Source organism: Vanacampus margaritifer, chromosome 8 (assembly GCF_051991255.1).
Source record: "Vanacampus margaritifer isolate UIUO_Vmar chromosome 8, RoL_Vmar_1.0, whole genome shotgun sequence".
Taxonomy (NCBI): domain Eukaryota; kingdom Metazoa; phylum Chordata; class Actinopteri; order Syngnathiformes; family Syngnathidae; genus Vanacampus; species Vanacampus margaritifer.
Genome location: NC_135439.1, coordinates 12413682 through 12430896, shown reverse-complemented (window position 1 = coordinate 12430896; position 17215 = coordinate 12413682). Strand labels below are relative to the sequence as shown.

The following is a 17215-nucleotide window of genomic DNA, read 5'->3' as shown; positions in this document are numbered from 1 at the left end:
CTTTCAAACGTGACCATATTTGAGTTTTCTAAATTTTCGTCATCAATGTGAGAGGATAACCACAGGTGCCCTTTACCATCCTATACAGCAGGACCTTTTTCCAGATAATATGCATAAGCTTGAACTATAATGAAACAAATAAGAGGCAGCAAAAAGAAGTAAATAAATAAAATACACAGCTGGCCTAATAGGTTTACAGTTAAACGGTTGGCATATTATTTTTTCTTTGTCATCTCCAATAGGGAGATTATTTACTATTTACTGATACGGAAAAAAGCCAAATAGACTGACGTCAACGGAGGAAAGGGAGCTGAGTGGCTTTGGGTATATATTAGAGCTCATCAGCATGATAATATGAGCAGACACATGCTTCTCGTGTGAGCCCTTTTGATCCTGCCTGGCGATAAAACCTTATCGGCGACAAACATCCACTTCCATTTTAGGATTTGACATTAATTCAATCCCTCCTCTTCTTTTTTCATGCTCCTTTTTTCCTCACGATCCAAGGAGAGAAAGAGGTCTCAACACCGACAATCTTATTATGCAAAGAAACGGAAGTGGCTTTGGCCTATAAAAAAAAATAAAAAAAATAAAATAAGGCGACGTCATTTTATTATTATTGTGTGTTTTTTTTTGTGTGTGAGTTGTTTTTGTTAAAACAAATGTTAATTATTATATTATTATTGTTGGTGTGCATGTGCATTTTAGCCAAATTGGAAATAAAATGCAGTTCGGATCCTTAGGTCCCTCTAACCCATCCCGGGGTAATTTTTCATCGGTGCAGGCTAATCTTTGTTCTTTGTGAAGATAATAAATAGCCTAATCGTTATCAGCGGGCTGCTGGAGGTGTCGCGAAGAATGGGGGGGTTGATCGGCCCGGGAAATAGGCTCCCAAGTGGCGCAGAATAAATGGTATTTCTTATCTCTCGCTCCCAGATTATCGCCGCCTTTTCAAATTGGCACAACAAATACATCTAATGCAGGGAATGCATCATTTGCTGGTCCAGATCTGCGCGGATGATTGATAGATAGACACACAGATAGATGCAAGGAGGGAGAAGCGTGTCAGCTTTTTATTTGCACATTTAACGCTCTGCATGTGCAAACTCTTTTTATTGTGTGCAGTGGGCTTCTTTCTCCCCTCTTTTATTTTTAGGTTATCTGTGGCAGCCATCTGAGGTTCCGCTTCTTTGTTGTGGCATCACGAATATTATTTCTTTCATGTCGGATTTTACTGGATAAGGGTTAAATAGACACAGCCGCTTCGACGCTGCTCGGAAAAAATAATATTTGAATATTACCGCAGTTGAAATCTGCGCAGATAGAAAATTCGAACCGCTAAGTATTAAGATTAAATGCTCTGTTGCAAACTGGCTTTGTTAGATCTTATAGCCACTTAATACTGAAGATTGCACAGCCATGTTCACAGTTTCGTTTTATCTTGTTCTAAATCATGAGAAAATGAGTTTGAAATTATTTTTTAATTCAAAAGTGTATAGAAATCTCCACGAACTAGACTTAAAGATTTGCGCTATTCAGTAGAAAAGAGAGTGCTTGTGTGTGTTGGCTTGGCGCACCATACAAATATATTTCCCAAGCCATAAATACAAAATGGATGCTTTAATAAGTTGGCAAGTGCAGCAGCAGGGTGCTGGTGCTGCTACTGCTGCTGGTCTCCAGGGTAACGCAGATAACGGAGCACTCATTTTCCATATCTTACACTCTTATTATATTCAAGGATTATAGTTCTCCTTCCCTCAAAGGTCAAACGTAAAGTCAAGCCAGTCAGGAGTGTTCCTCCTCCTCTTCCTCCTCCTCCTCCTCCTCCTTCCAGTGACAGAGCGTTTCATATTTTTTTCATATTTAAACGTTGCAAGATGACCTTTGCTGACACACAAAACGCACACACAACAACATCTCTCTGAATTTAATCTTCATGTAGTCCTGGCTGGGTTTGAGCTAATCCGTTTTTTTTAAAGTCTTAAAATGTATTATAATCATTGATCTTGTATGTGCATAGGTGCAAATTTATGCCTACAGATTTGATCATGCAGTCCGTAGACACGTGAAATCTCCGGACACGATATAAAGATGAAGATTTCTCACAGTAAAATGTAAAAAAAAATTGAATTGAATTGAATTACACATTTTTGAAATCGAACTCAGTAATTTATATTTTTGAAGTAAATGATTCAACTCATAAAAACGACATCATAGTTTAGGTATAGAAATGTATGCGGTCTCGAAAGGCCCTTGATTGTAAGATTAGATGCTCGAGGATTCCATCCAGGCCGTTCACTGCGCTTCAGGTTGGAATAAATTAGTGGGCAGCGCCACCTAGCGTGAAGCGTTAATATTGCTCAGTGAAAAGATGTCAAACCAAGTTCAGGACAGATACTTTCATCTTACATATCTGCTCTTTTTTTTTTGTTGTTGCGACATCCTAAAAGAAATTTACTCATAAAATCTTTGTGATGGAGATGATAACCTAATATCATTATTTGACTCCAGAGTAATTGTTCATTTTCAACTAAGGTCCATAAAGTACAGGCCTAATAATCATAATAATGGCATTGTACCACCCCAGGAACACGTCATAATGTACATTTTTCCCCTGGGAGATGTAGAACAGTGTTGTCCCGGTTTTTGTTTTGTTTTTAAGAATCACATTTACGCATATGGCAGTGTGTAAACTGTACTCTAATGTGTGTTGAGTAATGCAATTTATTTGCATATATCCCACTTAAAGTTTTCAAGAAATGTACCAGAGACATCCCGAAGTGTCCTCCATCACTATGTGGGATGTCTTGAAAATGATCTCTAATGACTAATTAGAGGTCAAAAGGTTTAATACTTCACTTCCTGCCAAGAGACTAGCAGGAACTGAGCGTTTACAACACCTTGTCACTAACAACCTGTCAGTCAACGCCGTCCGGGGAGTTCAAGAATTCAAAACAGCTCTCTCCCCGCAACCCTCAACCTCAAAGTCTATTCACCAATTTCAGACTTTTCACCTTTATTATGTCTAATTCATTTCCTGTGGGGATACTGTGTGTTTGTGTGCCAGTGTTTTTTTTTTGAGTGTGTCTGTCTTGTAATGTCAGCAAAGCAGCAGTGAGTGTAGTTTCATAGTCTCAGTTTAGGGGGGGGGGGGGGGTTCATCTTTAACTGCATTTCTTTAGCCAACTAGCATAATTGCCCATAGCATGTTTTGAACGGGTGGGGGTGGGGGGGGGGAACACAAATTCAACAAACAGGAAGAGTCCAGTTAATTTGATTCAACCTTTGCGGATTACCATAACCGAGATGGATGAGAATCGACAGACTTTTCTTTTTAGCAACCACATTGGTATGTTTATTGATCTTGTGACTTTAAGTCGAAAATTACTTCTTGCATTGTATTTATTTCAGGGTTTTATTTACATAGTTTAGAAAAAATAACATTTTCTATAGGAAACATGCGGAGTAATTGGAATTCTGAGTTTGAGTTTGGAGTAAACAATAATGTTAGATTTTTAGTTAGATAGTTCAAATGTGTACATTTCTGAGGAATAATTATGTTTGTATCCTTATTTATATACCCTTATTAACTTTAAAGGTAGTTTAAGTGTAACATTCTGAACTGTCATACAACTGTAGAAATATATCATATTAAATCGATAAACAAAACTCTAGCACACAGAAAAGTTGTAATGCGAAGATAAATCATACGTCACTGCATCCAAAAATTTTACACTTAAACATCAACTCTGTTTGCCTCATCACAAAAAAATCCCCACCTGAAACCTCCGCTATATATCTTTGTGGGTATGTTTGTGTGCAATATTTTCTACAACCATTGTTTCATTTTTTTCCGCCATGCAGTTGTCAAATCTGACACTGATCCTCAGTCTTGAAATCCTGATTTCCCTCCTCTTGTGCTGCGATGTCTGCTGTTTTGCTTAAGCTCATTCTCAGAGGCAATCCGCCCTGCCTGGCTCTCGTTCTGTGACGCGCGCACACACACAGGCGACACTTTCAACATTTTCTGATCTGTCTCTACATTTGTTATCTTCCTCCCTCCCGCCCTCTGTTCTCCAGCTCACACACTACTGTAAACTAATAACCTCAAAAATTCACCATTATAAATGTTGCTGTATTTCTTCAAAGACAAAGGGGTCATGAGATTGTATTTACAACGTGTGTGTTTTGTTTTTTCGTTTCAGACTCTCTTTTATCCTCACGCCGCAATTTTTTACCCTAAATCTTCACCCAGAAACCAACAATGGGAACACTTGCCATGCGTCACCAGAAGGAAGGTGAGTCCCCACAAAGCACTTGATAAAAATAAAAAAAAACACACGCACACACGTTGACACACGTGTGCTTCATCATTCATGACAAATGCGTCGTAGATTATAGTTATAGATTATATTCTCTGACCTTTCCTCTATCATGCCCTTTCTAGACTCTTAACTCAGCGGGATTCTACACTCGCCCCTATACTTTAACCATCAAACTTTGTTTCCACTTTGTTCAGCATTTCAGTGAGTTGGTCCATATAGAGCAGGGGTCAGCAACCTTTCTTGTCGAAAGAGCCAATTAAGGCCAAATAAATAACCCAAAAAATCTGTCTGTCTGGAGCCACAAAACATTTGAACATTGTGTTGAACGAAATAATGTATTACAGTAGTGTTAGTCTAATCTATTGATGGCCCAAGAGCTAATTAGAGCTGCACCATAACAGAAAAATATGCTGCGTCCAATACTTTGAGATTCACCTTTCATCTTCAGGTTTTTTTTTGTTGTTGTAATTTTTATACTTCGTTTTTCATACATTTTTTAGACTTTTCTGTCAAATATCAGACTTTTTTTTTTTTGCCCTTATTTTCTGCCTCTCTTCTTTCTTTTTGGGAAAACCTTTTCCCCCCTTTTTTTTGGTTATCAATTTTCTGAAATTTTTAGCAATTTTCTGGACATTATATGGTCATTTCCGTGATTTCTTCTTTTGTTTTTGGACATTTTAATAGTTACATTTTGAATGTTTTTTTTTTCTGCCTTTCTTTTTTAAAAACTATTTTCTGACCTTTCTGGCACACTAAAGACATGTAATTGGCAAATTTCTTTCTTTTGTTTTGGGACATTTTTGGTTACTTTTTAAATGTTTTCTTTTCTGCCTTTTTTTAAATTAAATTCTCTGACATTTTTGGCAATTTCTTGGACATTTTATGGTAATTTTCTAATTTTCCTCTTCCTTTTTGGATATTTTTAGATCATTTAAAAAACTTTTTCATCTACCTTTTGTCTCTCAAGTCAAGAATTTGGACTCTAACTTTACTGAATATTTTATCTAGAAAAATACAAATAAATGTTGAAAAAAATTAATTAATTTCTACAAAAAAAATTAACAATCCACAGGGAGCCACAGGAGAGAAACTAAAGAGCCGCAAAGGTTGCAGACCCCTGATATAAAGCAACACGATTGGCACAAAATGTAAAATGGCCTTTGCAGTTGTACATCACGCAAAACTACATCCACAACAATCAACCTATTATTAAATTAATACTTTCTTGAAGGTTTAAATCACAAATGATTATTGTCAAGACTGAATTTTTGATACTGCTCTTAAAGAGTGTTCAGGTGTACCTAATGAAGTGTCTGGTTAGTGTTGCATGGGAGCATGCCATCACCCGACTACAACAAATCTAACTTATAAGTTCATATTAATGTTGTAGAGTACAAAAAAAATATATATACAGTATATACTGTATATGTGATTGTTTCAAAAGTCATACATTTCAACCTTTAGTGTCTCCTCCTCCCTGCAACATCTTTAAGCCTTCTTGTGCAAATATATATTTGACATGGGGCGGAGTGAAGCCTGCAATGTGGTGCCATCTGTGCTCTCCCTCTCTGCCTCACCTCCTCCCCCCCACTCCCCCCAAGCCTTCACCACATCAGGATACACTTGTTCTGTTGAATTCCGGTTTCAAACGGAACGCTGCCTTGCTTGCTGTGTTGCCTTGCACGTCTCATGCAAGCAGGTACATGCTGCCTCCCTCTTGGGCCTGTGGTCAGGGGAGGGAGTTCTCTAACGGCCTCTTCCACTCGCACACCTTTTTGAAACTTCGCCTGCTCCCGCTTCCTGCCCCTTAGCCTCACTCCCCTACAGACAGACCCCCACCCACCTGCTCCCCTCCGACGGAACACGTGAGCGCCCTTATCGCCCTCAGAGCACATTAAACCATTCGATGTTCCCTCTGCTATTACGCCGCCACTTAAGTTCATCGCCAATTTTATCCTATGGCGAGCGGCCAGGTTGTTGTTTTTCTAATGCGGATACACTAGTGTTTAAAGTGATAACATTCTAAATAGAACCGGGCAAAACAATATTGTGATATTTGTCTTTATATGCCTTCCACAGATCTGACTTTGGGCACGTTGTCCTTTTGACATTTGACCTTAAGTATGGTGCCCCCTGTGGTGAAAGTAGAGACTGCAGTGAGTTTTTTCAAAACTATCAGGTTTCTTGAAATTGTGTAATGTTGTTTAATTAGTTTGAGAAATCGGAGCCAAAAGGATCAATTATATTTTGCTATATTTATAGTGTACCCCATTGTGACCCCAGACTCATTTGTTAATACATAATAACAATAATCAGGTGTAGTCTTTGAGTGAAGCCCTTCTCTTTTTTTTATTTTTATTAATCTTGTCTTATGTTTTTTGTTGGCAGCAATTCTGCACTAATAACCCAAATCAGTGATGAATGGCTGACAAGATTACACAGTAAAATGCTCAAGTCGTCTTCTTTTGTGCAACACTGCCATCTGCTGTTCAATTTGTAGTTGTCATTGTGTGGAATCAAAGCCGTCGTGATGATGATGATGGTTGTTGGGCCCTCCAGGAGCTGCAATGTGAAGCTAGAGGAGGCCTGCCTTCGTAAACCTTAATCCATTTTAATATTGATACTTTCATTGATTCCTTGGTCCCTCTGCTTTTCGCAACTTCTTCTAATTTATTTTATATAAAGCCTGAGCCAGAACAAAATTTGTCTTGAGGCCTGACTAGCAAATGCTTTCACATAAAATAAGGTTGCATATATTGCCAGCAAATCCCTTTAAATGAGAATGAGATCATATTAGTCAAAAAAAAAACTTTGACAAATCTGTGGAAGGCTTGGGTGCTAATAATCATTTGAAGTAATTTGTTAAGATCACCACAGAGATGGTTTTTGATTTTGCACATAAATGCACTTTTTTCCCCTCACACTGCCAATTATAAGATGCTTGTGCTTTCATTGACACTTACGATAATCCTTGCAAATTTTTTGCTCCAGGGGTCACAGAGGTCACTGTCAGTTACTTTATCAGGAGGCCAAAAGTGGTACGAAGGTGCAGAAGGTCTCTGTTTTCACTCTGATATCTGTTTCGGTTACGGAAGCATTAATGAATGACACAAGTCACGGGGGGGAACTTCCCTTAAGGGAGCTCAGAGGTTCTGAGAGGTATGTGCAAGCTAACCGCTGCCCATCTTGGGCTTCCGGCTCTGGGGCAACTGAGCACGCCGGTACCCCTCACAGCTCGCAACAGCACCACTATCACCCCACTCCAGACACCGTGCCAGGATACTGTGGTGACACAACTGCGAGCCGCTGTTCCTCCCTTGTCAACAAGACTGATGGATACAGAAAGGATAAGAGGAGATGATAGCAGGACTGATTGATATCTAACGACACCACAGAATAACGGGCGCGCAATAAAAAGGTGCGGGGAAGATTAAAAAAGAAAAGAAAAAGAAAAGAAAAACCTCCAGCAGGCAATTAGAGAGAGAAAACACCTGCCGGACAAAATCGGATATGATTGGCAGTGTTTATTGGCACGTCATTGATGACATGAACACGATGTATTCTTTTGTTATTTACTGCTCCTTGTGAGTTTTAGCTTTATCTGTAGTTTCTATAGTTGTCAGAGTCTAAAGGTACAAAGCACCCCGTGTTAAATTAGATAGACAAGAGGATAGGTTTGTCAATATAGGACTGATCAATTGCAGTTTATCATCAGTACCAGTATGCTTTTAAGCCACCAGGGGGCAGAACATTTTTCTCCATCATGTACTGTTTACTGCAGTAGCACAAAGAGCAGACTCAAATTAAACAAGCTAATGATGTCCAATGGGACAATAATTGACAATCAGGGACAGAAATGGACTCCTATACTATTTCTGGCAAAGTGTCTGTTGAGGAGAGCAAGTGTGTGCTTGTGTTATAGTGAAGTACCGAGCCAGGTTAGAAGTAGGTCTCAAGAGTGTATGTCCGCGTTTCGATCAGAGCCTGCGGAGCACCCTCGGTTGTTAACAATAGACTCCCGTCTGGATGAAGGGAGTGACAGCTCATCGTGAACACCGCTAAAATTGGCACAGTCATTCACACTCTCACTGACCGTGCAAACACACTCACACACACACACACACACACACACACACACACACACACACACACACGCACACACACACACACACGACTCAAAGGTTTGTATGAAGCCCAGCCAGAGAGGGAGACACTCACTTGATGCCAAAGCAGGTGTAGTTTAGTGTGGCCTGCATCAACAGTGGATATAAAAAGTCTACACACCCCTTTTAAAATGCCAGGTTTTTATTTTATAAAAATATACCAAATAAATTATTTCAAAGTTTTTTTTCCCCCAGCATTATTGTGAGCTATCATCTGGACAATTTAAATGGAATTTTTTTTTTTCTAGAGATGGGAAGCAAAGTAAACTTAGCACTTTAGATGATGGCAGTTATTTGATGACTCCAATTTAACATGAGTTTCAATGTGATTGGTAGATTCTGTACACAAGCACATCGCCAGTTATAAGAGGGTGTGCACACTTGTGCAACCACATTATTTCTGTTTATTTTTTTAATTCCCCTTGATTAGATTTGATATTTTCCCCATGAGTTGTACAGGTCATAGGTAAGGTTAATGGTGGAAAAAAGTTTTGAAAGTATTTATCTTGATCAATTTTTTTTTTTACATTACAAAAAAACTGTCATTTGAACATTGGTTGTGTAGCTTTTTTTTTTTTTACATTCATTGAAGATGAGTGCAGCAAAATGTTTGTGCAAAAAGCAAATGTGTCTATCTTTGATGTCATTGCTGAGATGTGTGTTAACAGAGTTGCAGGCAAACCAGAGAGGTCTATTAGCAAGGTTGTAGCGTGCTTGTCATCTCTGTGCTGCATGAATGACATGCTGAAAGATTTGGAAGCTAATTCAAGTACCACAGTGAGCTGTTTTGAAGTTCTGGAATTTATTTATTCTATTCAAGCATCATTCATTTATTTCAGTGACATGTAGTAACAGTGTTTTGTCAAACAGAAATGTACAGATTTTTTCAAATGTGATTGCAACAAACAAATGATTGTCAATACAATTTACAAATCTACTGTGCGGCTCGTTTTGAGTGTAACATAAAATGTCCCCATCTTTTACGAAGAACCTGCAAAGTTCCGTGGCCTTATCTTCATCTCTACCCTCTTGAAGGAGTACCGTTCACCAGTTCGCCCATCAGTCAGGATGTACCACGTCCCCCAGTAGATACCGTTAGTCACACCGCTGTAACGCCCCCGGTAATAGTGCCCGTTCAAGTTGGCGGCCAGGCAGGCGTCAAACCACCAGCCTGCGCCGTAGTAGTGACCACAGTTTCCAGCAGCGTAGCGGTCGTGATCTCTGTCGGTGGTGCTGAAAAATCTGCCGTCATGGTTGTAACGCTTGCTGTAGCTCAATGCATTGCCGGCATCACCAGAATACTCACGCGATGTCAGGCGGTACCTGGAGGAGACGGGAAAGATTGGAATGTCAAGATAGTGGCTATGAATTAAGTTTTAGGATTATTATTGTTATTATTAATATTATTGAATTTTCATTTCATTGTATTATTTAATTATGATTATTTTATTGTATTATATGTTATTATTATTTTTATTAATTAAATTAAATTAATTATTAATTATAAGTATTAACAGTGTAGTGTTCAGATGTCAGCTATTCTTTTAACAGTTTTATTATTTGTGGTTGTGTCATTTGGCTTTCAGTAGAGACTTACTTGACTTGAGCCACCACTTAGTATCACTTCTATCACACCATCAACACAATCCTTAAAGCGCAATTTAACAGCACTCAACACATAAGGTCAATATTGATCTAATAATGTGGCAAAAACATACAAATTGTTAAAAAAAATAAAACAAAAGTTCATAATGCTTACGAGAAATGCTGATTATTAAATAAACTTACTGTAATAATGTGTGCAGATTATCATGTGTTTTGCAAGCCAAACTTCACGTAATAAGTTTTGCTCCACCAAACAGAGGAAAGAATAATGCTAACATTATGCTGCATTCGAGGAAGTTGGGAAGTCGGATTTATCCCACTCGGACTGTCCCAGTTCCGACCGCAAAGCGCTCAAGGAAAATGTAAACCAGAAAAATGGCTGATTTCAATTAATTGTTTGTTGTTCTGGTTAACACAGTCGGTTGAAATCATGTTGGGGTACGTGAAGTTGCTTTTTTTTAAATAACTAATGTTATAATAGATAAATGTTTATAATTGCGATTGGCTGGCAACCAGTTCAGGGTGTACCGCGCCTACTGCCTGAAGCCAGCTGGGATAGGTTCCAGCACCCCCCACGACCCTTGTGAGGACAAGCAGTTAAGAAAATGGATGGATGGATGTTTATAATTGTGTACACTCTAAAAACAGTTGGGTTAAAAAAAATAGCCCAACAGATCCTCTACTTGGGTCATTTTCACCCATCATTGGGTCAAAAACTGGGTCATCATCGATTGTCTACTTGGGTCAATTTTACCCAACTTTCTGCTTTTGTTTATTTCTGTTAAAACAGGGTTATTTTGTGTAAAAGAATCTAGAAAGTTGGGTCAAATTGGCCCATAAAGTGGATTGGTCCATTTTGTATCCTTAATTAGGTTACATTTGACCCAAGTGTTTTTAGAGTGAAACTGGCCAGTGAAGTTGGGGTCCAAGTTCAAAGGGGCGTTCCCGTGCATACTTCCTTCCTGGTATGAAGTCGGAATAGTCCAATTTCCCACCATCCTCGAATGCAGCATTACAGTATTGTGGACCAGTCCTCGGGAGGTGAATTTGCAATCTGATTGGTTAAAAATAACAGTCGCATTTCTGATAAATTTTAAGTAACAAAAAAAATCAGACATCCACACCCACCACTGTTAGCAATGCAGCCATGTGAAATGGTCCAAAATGAACAAAATACAAATGTTAGAATTTCATATATATACGTTATATTTTTTTCTCTAGTTTCCCAAAAAAAACGTTACAAAATGACTTAGTCAATTCTGGTATTAGTTTAACAATATTTTACCCATCATGTAGCTACGGTTACCAAAATGGATGGATGTTATTTTGTTTGTTTTTTTAATTTGAAAAAAAAATGTCGGGTGTGCGTTTCATAAACAACGTCTGTTGTGCTTCACCTCTGTGCCTCTGCGGCTACTTTGAAGTTGTTGTATGTGGCGTGGCGCCTCTGCTGGTGCCAGTCCTCCAACTCTATACGAAGCTGGTGTTGGCCAGTGGACGTAAGCGTGTGCAGTGGCGCGTTGCCCAACCAGTGTTCCCCTTGCGGATTGCCAAAGCCCTCCCGGTATTCCCGCCATGTCCTGTTGAAGTCCACTGAGCCGTCCTGACGATTCTGGATCACCGTCCACCCGCCTCCCGTCGTCGCCATGTCACATTTAGCCTGAGCCAAAACAAAGACTTTGATATTCCAAAGCTCGGGTCTAAAAGAAGTCGGGTGCAGCGGGGGGTTCGCACGTGTGTTTAATGGGTGCGCTAGATGTGAAATACCTCCAGTGCTGGTCTGTGCAGGTCAGGTTGAATGGTGTAGATGCCGTTCTCTTTGATCCCCAGTCTGTAAATCTCGGCACAGTCCTGAGGATGCAACCTTTCCAAAGGGGCAACTGACAAGCAGAGTTCAATTTCATTCCATGAATTTGTCAAACTATCACTGCATTCAACAATAGTCACGCGGCTTTTGTTTTTTTCTGTCAATGTACTAGACGACCTTTTGGTCAAATTACCGGTAGTCTTTTTTTCTTAGACGTTTGTGTGTGAATGCTGAGGGATTCGGACATCTTAATGAAATTTCAAACAAAGGAAAACAAATGATGAGGACTATAACGCCATAACTTTATAAAGGGGTCAAGAAAGAGCTCATTAATTTTTGGATAACGGTGAGTTTACATGAAAGTTTTTTCACTGTTTAATCATGGCGTCAATGGAATAGTCCATATACCATAAGAACCATAATTACACCACTGTAATTAATTTCACCACCAATCTCTTCATTAACCCCCAGGAACCAATTAGTAAGCGGCTAAAAAGATATATTCTTTTAACCACATTAAAGAGGAGGTTTAAAACATTCTTAAGCATCAAAATCACTATTCAATGTGCAATTTATATTAATAATAATAATAATAGTATTTATTTATTTTTGTAAATGTTCACATTTTTTATTTTTTTTTTCATCTATGGTATGCTCTTCCTGTCTGCATGCCTAATTGCTCTTATTGCTACTGGAAATGTAAATTCAATAAAGTCAAGTTTAAGTCTAAATCCGCCCATTTTTATCCATCTCAGAGGACGGCCATTTTGCGTTGTACTGCCATTTGCTGTCGACTGAAAATGACATCATAGTGCCTAAAAGGCCTCATGTAATGTCCCGACATGGCTCACCTGTTTTCTTGATTTGGTCATGTGACGTTCGAAAGATGAGCCCTTGGCACTGTGATACCATATATGCTGAATACAGACTCAACATCGTAGCATGGACTGAATCCTTTATATGCGGTATTTGTATTTATTTTTGTCTCGTTTATAACTTCTGGCTTTAAAGGAGTTACCTGTAGGAGGATGATGTGTAATGCTCTTAAGGAAAAGAAGCAGGTCTTTCTCCCTCTCTCTTCCCACGGTTGCACCCTCTGTCAACGCAGAGACATATTTGGTTATCAGTATGCTGTATCGCTCAGGTCACGTAGCTCTTTTTAAATGTAACTCGTGTCATGAGGCATAAAATCGGTGTCCGTGGACATTTGTTTTCGTCCTTCCCCATATGGTTAAATTCTGATGCACTCACCTATGACTGACACTATGGCCTCACTGTGTGTGTGTGTGTGTGTGTGAGGGGGGTGCACCAGCATGTGTGTTTGTTCACCCATCTGTGTGTGTTGTAGACGAGGGGGCGCATATAAATGTGCGGTGCTAACCCAGTCGTTTAGCCATCGCCCCGAGGGCCTGGCTGTGACAGTGGAGGTCACACTCTGTCAGCACGGCTGCCATTAGCGCCAGGATGGCCCCCAGTGAGTTGCTGTCCTGTCCGATCCAAGCTCCTCCCGTTTCCTGGAGAGACAGCATGCAGCGCTGCAGCTGAACCAGGCGCTCCTTAATCACACCTCCTTCCTGCAAAGGCAGCGGCCATATTCTTTTTACGGAGAAAGTGTACTGGATGTCATTTGTTATGATTATGCATGCAGGCAACGTTTGAGCGCTAACCAAGGTTATTTTAGTTAATGAACACTAACTGGAAATAGTAAGACAAAAATTCAAAAAACAATTTTGTCAACGAAATAAAAAAAAAAAACTTTTAAAAAAACGAAAACTAGCTGAAACGGCATTTTACATTTACAAAACTAACTAAAACTATCTATAATTATAGTAAAAATGTCCTTAGTTTTTGTCTTTGGTAATTAATTTAATACATTTATTTACATACATACTTTGAATGTGATTTTAAGTCTATTCACGATATAACCCGGAATTAAGACGTTTGAAAGTGCGTCATACCAAAGTGACGCCATCTAGCAGCCGCCAATAGAAAAGCACCTTCAGATGACGTCGCCCAAGGCAACAATTTTGCGTGCTTGACTTTTGGCTCCCGAAATGCAACTCTAGGTAAGAAATGCGTTACTTTTTTCATTCTAACAGAATCACCCAGAAAATTAATTAAAACTAACAAAATAAAATAAAAAAATAAATAAAAACGAACTGAGATGAACATTTGAAAACTAAAATAATATCCCTGGTGCTAACTGACATTCAAAACTGAGTGTGAGTGTTTTGTGTCACTCTCAGTCTCGTCTCTAATACATCAACCGTGGTGTCCCTCATCCACCTGTTGTCGCTCGAGCTCAACACAAAGCAAACAATGAGGACTTTTCCGATGCACAACTAATTTTATCCTTCCACCCACCGCTATTAGGTGGCGCTAAATTTAGTGGGCTTTCTGTCCCATGAGACCAGACCTGCCTGGTCTACGAGTACGACTCAGCATCCAAGAACTTCCTTGACAATGTAAGACTTACAAAAGTGAAGCTGTCCCTCACCTGTGGCGGAACCTGTGTGAAGTCCGCCGGCCTGTGCTCCACCTTCCAAGGAGCATCTGAGATGACCGGAAGCGAGACCCCCTTCCTGCAGGCCTGTTGACCCACACATGTGCCGGTTCCCATTCCAGTAGCAGGCGGGAGGGGTGCTGCCACCAGATTGTCCCCGCAGGGAGGCTGTGTGCAGGCTGACGATGCCTGACGGGAGAGCAACGCTCCCGCACACAGTGACAACAGAGCAAGCATGCCCAATGAGCCAAGAGGGAACATGAGTCAACGCAGATGTTGCTCCTGCAGGCCGCAGGTGATGTTTGACCAACTTGGAGGTGTCTGTCCTTTTCTTGATCTCTTCAAACTTCTACTTGTCACATTTCAGGAAGTGGCTCTTCATGTAGTGTTTGCTGGATTATCCTTTGATTTTATATCTTTCTGTTGTTGTCCTCCTGTGCCCTGTTTGCTACAATTGATTCTGTCATCTCTCTTTTGTCTTTCTTCTGCCGCTCAGTGCATGTCAGTCTTGGTCATCCTCTTTCTCCTGCTCTCACTCTGCTTTGGCTCAGATTCCTAGATAGCTGCCGCACTCTTTGCTGTGTGACACGGACTAATGCACCCACCCCCCTGTTACACACACACACGTTTGTTTTACTATCTTTGTGGGGCCATCTCATTGACATGATGCATTTCCTAGCCCCTTCCCCTAACCGCAACCATCAAAAATGATTGCCTACCCCTATTCCTTACCCTAACCTTAACCATAACCCAATTCAAACCTAAACTCTAAAACCAAGTCTTGACCCTCAAAAAGAGGTCTAAACTTGTGGGGCCCAGCAAAATGGCCCCACATAAACGGGTGGGCACCACAAATCTGTGAAATCCCAGAATGTTGGCCCCACTATGTAACAAAAACAAGACCACATGCACACACACACACACACGTTTGCTTTACTATCTTTGTGGGGCCATCTCATTGACATGATGCATTTCCTAGCCCCTTCCCCTAACCGCAACCATCAAAAATGATTGCCTACCCCTATTCCTTACCCTAACCTTAACCATAACCCAATTCAAACCTAAACTCTAAAACCAAGTCTTGACCCTCAAAAAGAGGTCTAAACTTGTGGGGCCCAGCAAAATGGCCCCACATAAACGGGTGGGCACCACAAATCTGTGAAATCCCAGAATGTTGGCCCCACTATGTAACAAAAACAAGACCACATGCACACACACACACACACACACGTTTGCTTTACTATCTTTGTGGGGCCATCTCATTGACATGATGCATTTCCTAGCCCCTTCCCCTAACCCCAACCACCAAAAATGATTGCCTACGCCTATTCCTTACCCTAACCTTAACCATAACCCAATTCAAACCTAAACTCTAAAACCAAGTCTTGACCCTCAAAAAGAGGTCTAAACTTGTGGGGCCCAGCAAAATGGCCCCACATAAACGGGTGGGCCCCAAAACTCTGTGAAATCCCAGAATGTTGGCCCCACTATGTGACAAAAACAAGACCACACGCACACACACACACACGCACACACATACAAGCATCCGAAATTGTCTATGGGTTATAAACTTTTTCACACAATTTTACAATAGAAGACATTAGTAGTCCATATCAGTGAGGCACTAGTTGAAAGTGATTTCTTTTCAACGACCCCGCACTCAAGGGCATGAACCATGTCTCATGCCTATCTATACTGGGGATGAAGAAATGCAGCAGATGCGTCAAGAATGCGGCTCTATTAGCCTAGTCTTTTGTGACATCTGACTCACCTTTTATGGCGCAGTGTTTTGTGTTGACAAAACGGAGTTCCGAGGAGGTCATAAAAACTTGAATAGGTGAGGGGAGGCAGGAATTTCACCCCAAACACCAAGTTGAGCCAGTCAGAAAGTGTTCTGCACAACAACTGTCTCGTTCTGGAAGAGGTACGTGCTCGCTAACAAGGTGCACAATCAAGGGACAACCAGTAGTGACACACTGTCATTCAGTTGGAGAAGAAGAATCAGTCTAGATTTATTTGATACAAAAAATAAATAAAAATACGGGTAGTCCTTAACACATCTGCAAGAGACCCCTTATTTTCCTCAAGATATGTTATGTACATGTTTATGTTTGGACACTTTTTCTAACCATTTGTAGCTAGCCACAGATGGCCAAGTATGGACTTTAAACAAACACTGCAGTAATATTTTATTTTAAACATGGTCACACAATATCAGTTTCTTATTTTCATAAAAGTCCATCAAAACACACAAAAAAATGTTTTGTTTTTGTTATGAAAATTACCTAGTAGGCAATGTAGGAAACTTAGTACACAATCAAACCTAAAAAATAAAATAAAAAGGCAATGAATCTTAAGTAAGTGGACATTGCCACCAAGTGGTGGGTGATGATATTTGTTTGTTTTTCATTCAATCAGTGCAAACTATCACAATGTTATAATTCTAACATTAAAAACTGCAATAAAAACTAAGAAACAATGGAAAACATTATTATTATTATTTGAACTTTTTTAAGCATACCGGTATATGTATGATACAAAAATCAGGCAATCCAATTCAGGGTTTAACAAAAAGCATACAACAATCAAATAAAAGTAAATTATATAGAGAATTAAGATAAGAAACAAATAAATATAGATACAAATATTACAGTAGTTACATTCCAAGCACATAAGAGACATTAAAAAAGAAAAGAAAAGAAATCCAACATATCCTAGCAGCGCTCCTGCGTGCATGATTGTTTGCATATCAATGAGGTACTTTTAAATATTTATGCATGAATAGCTACTAACAATGGAGCACGTTAAAATG

General features: G+C 39.8%; 1 protein-coding gene across 1 annotated transcript; it reads right to left on the bottom strand.

The window, feature by feature from the left end:
- Positions 1 to 9279: 9279 nt before the first annotated feature.
- Positions 9280 to 14915, bottom strand: LOC144056355 (fibrinogen-like protein 1). Its single transcript, XM_077573107.1, has 6 exons — positions 14398 to 14915; positions 13282 to 13474; positions 12919 to 12996; positions 11861 to 11973; positions 11491 to 11753; positions 9280 to 9811 (listed from the first exon to the last, which is right to left on the bottom strand). The coding sequence occupies exons 1-6, from the start codon at positions 14662 to 14664 to the stop codon at positions 9469 to 9471; spliced, it is 1257 nt and encodes a 418-aa protein (XP_077429233.1). The 5' UTR covers positions 14665 to 14915; the 3' UTR covers positions 9280 to 9468.
- Between the last annotated feature and the right edge of the window lie 2300 nt (positions 14916 to 17215).

Coding starts and splice junctions, on each gene's coding strand:
- LOC144056355 (XM_077573107.1), bottom strand. CDS start 14,664: ATGTTCCCTCTTGGCTCATTGGGCATGCTTGCTCTGTTGTCACTGTGT. Junction 13,475..14,397: donor TCACACAGGTTCCGCCACAG/GTGAGGGACAGC, acceptor CTGCCTTTGCAG/GAAGGAGGTGTGATTAAGGA. Junction 11,754..11,860: donor TGCACAGACCAGCACTGGAG/GTATTTCACATC, acceptor GTTTTGGCTCAG/GCTAAATGTGACATGGCGAC.